Raw genomic sequence first — 4,304 nt, forward strand, 5'->3', positions numbered from 1 at the left:
ATTGGAATGTTGCAAAATGACTACTTCAGTATATATGCGGTACATTAACTCATGGATTATTTCTTAATAAACGAAATCCACTTTCTCTTCATGCCTTCTTAGGTGCAGATTAAGCTGGCAACACGATTATACATTTATGAGTGCTTATATGATCTATCTTAGATGTCATTCTATTTCTTAGTCATCCACAAAACAACACAATTACTTGGACATCGATAGAAGCTGAGTATCGATCAGTTGTCGCTAATACTTTAGAAATCAATTGGATTTGTTCTATTCTCATAGAGCTTGGAGTCAATCTTCATACACAGCCTCTTATTTATTATGACAATGTTGGTGCCACCTACCTCTACTTTAATCTAGTCTTTCATTCACGAATGAAACATGTGAAAATTGCTTATCACTTTATTCAGGATCAAGTTCAATCAGACGCTCTTCATGTTACTCATGTCTCCTCAACAGATCAACTTGTCAATGCTCTTACTAAATCGCTTCCATGAAAACGCTTCCGAGAACTAAAGATCAAGATTGGTGTCTCCACTGGAGCTACATGTTGAGGGGGCATATTAAAGAATTAATTCCCAAAGATGTTCTCTATTTTGTAATTAGTTGTAATCCCCTAATTTTAGTTTAGTTCTTATTTATGTTGCCCAATTTGTGTATATATATTTCTTCTTAATCAATGGAAAATCAAGCCATTTTTTTCCAATATTCTACTCTATAGTCTTGATAGGAAGATATCAAAGTAATCCAGGTATTGACCACTAGAGAGTTGCAAAGAAAGTTTTGAGATATCTTAAAGGTTCAAAGGACTACATGCTTATGTACAAACGATTAGACAATTTGGAGGTGATTACCTACTCCGATTCAGACTTTTTTGGCTGTGTTGATTCATGTAAATCAACATCAGCTTATATATTTATGTTTGCTGGTGGAGCTATATCTTGGAGGAGCATCAAGTAGATTTTAACTGCTACTTCTACTATGGAGGCTGAGTTCGTTTCATATTTTGAGGCTACCTCACATGGAGTATGGTTAACGAGTTTTATTTTTGGGCTTAGACTTGTGGATTCAATTTCTAGGCCGTTGATGGTATATTGTGACAATTCAGTTGTTGTATTTATGACTGAGAACGACAAAAGCGAAAGTCGAAGTAAACATATCGACATTAAGTATTTAGCCATAAGGGAAGTTGTTAAAGAAAAGAAAGTAGTCATTGAGCACAATAACACTGAGTAGATGGTAGTTGATCCTTTGACTAAAGGCATGCCACCACAAAAATTTAATAACCATGTTGTCACTATGAAACTTGTTCCCACCTTATAAATTTTTTTATAAGAACAATTATAAAAAAACTTTGTTAAGTTTGATGTTTCTCATATTTTGTGCACACATTAATTTGATTATTTCGAGAAATGTCACTAGTGTTTGGACCTGAAATAAACATTGGGTTTATTCATTAAGGAATTTGGGCTAAAGCATTGAGACGTGATATATTATTATACATGGAAGATACTACTGAAAATCTAAGAGAAAATATTGCCATGATTCATGTATTATGTTTCAACTTTAAGTATTCGTGGGCAATACGAACCAAGTGGAGAATGTTGGAACTGTTGTGGTTCGTGGGGCCATTCCCACGTTTCCCTTGCCTCCCACTTTTGTGTTGCATAGTGGTTAGTGGGAACTACCTTTGTATGTGAGATAGTGGGACATGTAGTTAGTGGTTTTTTATGGGAAGCCACCACTATAAATACCAATTAACTTAAGGTCCCTAAGCACCAAAAAAAAAAAGAAAAAAGAATTTCATTTTAAAGATAAGGAGTTATACACCATCTAGTGATGTTTTCAAGTACTTAGAAGACTTTGGCAGTTTTAAGTTTTTCATATAGCTAAATTCAACGTCCTCGTTGGTGGTTTGATGTGCTGGAAGGTGGTGTCACAAGATTTAGATTTTGACATTTGATTCAAGCAATGGCTAGAGATATTTATGTTTGATCTTTTCCATTGCCCTATATTATAAACAGTCAATTATGCTAACATGAGATTCATCCAACTATACTATTTAGAATGAAAATTCCCTGCCCCTAACCCTTTCCCCCATTTGCATCCCTCAATATTATGCCTTTCTTTTTTTAAGTTGTAATTCATTTTTTTAATAAAATAAAAGTGTTTTCCTTAAAATCTTGGATGAAATTGTAATTAACTTTCAATTCTATATTGATAGAAAAAATGTTAAAATTAATAGAATATAATAAATAAAATATTAATCCTAATCATCATGTTTTTTTAATTTATAAAATAGAAAAATGAGTATAGTTGCGGATTGGGCTACTCCAAGTTTCGAGAAGTTGGTTAGTAATTTAATTTCGTTTCTTTTTTCATCAAGTTAATTTCCTATTCAACTCGAGAAAAAAAAAGTCAATTTAAAAAAAAAAAGAGTTATTGACTCTTGTTTCTTTTATAAAATAAAACGTTTTCTTTTGTTAAATTAAATTTGTGAACCATTTTAATAAAAAATTAAACTCAGTTTTCAAATTATATATTAATGGTAAAATACTTAAAATTAATAGACAATAAAAATACTTCAATTAAATCTGAATTATTAAACCAATCAATTAATATTTTCAATGGATTAAAATTTTAATTTATTTTTATAGATAAATCAAATAATAAATATAAGTGTAATATAATTAAAAGGGTCAGATATAAGTAAATCTAAACCAAGAAACTCAATTTTTCCCTAAATCAATTTTTCAATTTTAGTATTTTTTTTGTTTAATAGACAATTAAATAAAAGTAATAATTAACTTGTCAAAACTCAACTTATTAAATTAGTCTAAACTTCGACTATATTAATTTTTATTCTATAAATTAAAAAATGATGACATGGGGTTAATTTTTATTTTTATAATTGTTTTTATAAATTATCTTATATTAATTTTCATATTTCTCTAATTAATAATTTAGTTTGAAAAGTAGCTACAAATTTATCCAAATTAAAAAAAACACTTTTATTTTAAAAAATGAGTTTCAACTAAAATCTAGATCCCTAATAAAGCTATGCCACATGTTTTTTTTTCTTTTAGTTGTAGTTCATTTTTTAATAATATAAGTGTTTTCTTCTTTTAAATCTTGAATAAAATTGTAACTAAAATTTTAAACTATATGTTAATCGGAGAAATATTAAAATTAATATATATATATATATATATATATAGTTATAAAATATAAAAAGTTAACGCAAGTCATTGTAATTTGTTAATTAAAGAATAGGTAAAATTAATAGAAAATAAAAATAAACAAAAACGTTGATGATAAGTTAAAATTAATCCAAATCATTATAAATTTTTATTTAAAAAATGAATTACAATTAAAATGGAAAAAATAAAAAACATGTGGCGCTGTTTTGTTTTGGGGGCATTGTTTAGGGATGGGGGATTTCTATTCACTGCTCCAATGCCTATATAAACCTCAATACCATGCTTTGTTTTCCTCACTCACAACTATTCAGATAAAGAACTTTGTTTCATCTGCTTCATTTGTTTCGAAATCTTTCAACAAAAATGGCCTCTTTCAATTGCTTTGCTCTAGCATTCTTGATGGCTTTGTCATTTGCAAGCATTGATGTTGGGGTAGCAGCTCGTCACCTTCTGCAGCAGCCTCAAACGCAAAGTTTTCCATCTTTCCCTAATCTCCCAACGCCATCCCGACCATCATTCCCATGGCCCGGGGCGTTTCCTCCACTTCCTACCACATTGCCAACAGGACTGTCCCCTCTGCCAAGCATTCCGTCAGTCCCCACAATCCCAATTGCAATCCCCCCTATTCCTTTCTCTTCTCCACCATTGCCATCTTTCCCTAATCTCCCAAACCCTGGGGCGCTTCCTCCATTTCCTACCACATTGCCAAGAGGACTACCCCCTCTGCCAAGCATTCCCTTAGTCCCCACAATCCCAACTGCAGTTCCCTCTATTCCTTTCTTTTCTCCACCACCTTCTCGTTCTACTCCTTGAAATACCCTTTTTTTTTTCTTTCTGCTGCATACTGGATCTGGTTTAATAAGTTTTTTAGCTGTCTTTGTGTCTTTATTATGAGTGTTGATTTCTTCCACATATATTCGTATGTATAAACGGGAGTTCTTCAATTCCCATTATTTGTTTTATTTTGATACGTTATTGCTTATTATATATGGGGTATTTATATATTGATGTTATGTCCATGAAGTAATTAATTACTGTTATACCATTGTTAACATGAGTTTGGCTAATTAAAAAAAGAATCAAACGATAAATGTAGCCAAG

General features: G+C 30.9%; 1 protein-coding gene across 1 annotated transcript; it reads left to right on the plus strand.

Annotated features, from left to right (window-relative positions):
• Window positions 1-3,566: 3,566 nt before the first annotated feature.
• Window positions 3,567-4,016, plus strand: LOC128286696 (proline-rich receptor-like protein kinase PERK2). Its single transcript, XM_053024104.1, has one exon. The coding sequence runs from the start codon at window positions 3,567-3,569 to the stop codon at window positions 4,014-4,016; it is 450 nt and encodes a 149-aa protein (XP_052880064.1).
• Window positions 4,017-4,304: the final 288 nt, after the last annotated feature.

This window comes from Gossypium arboreum, chromosome 13, assembly GCF_025698485.1.
Source record: "Gossypium arboreum isolate Shixiya-1 chromosome 13, ASM2569848v2, whole genome shotgun sequence".
Taxonomy (NCBI): domain Eukaryota; kingdom Viridiplantae; phylum Streptophyta; class Magnoliopsida; order Malvales; family Malvaceae; genus Gossypium; species Gossypium arboreum.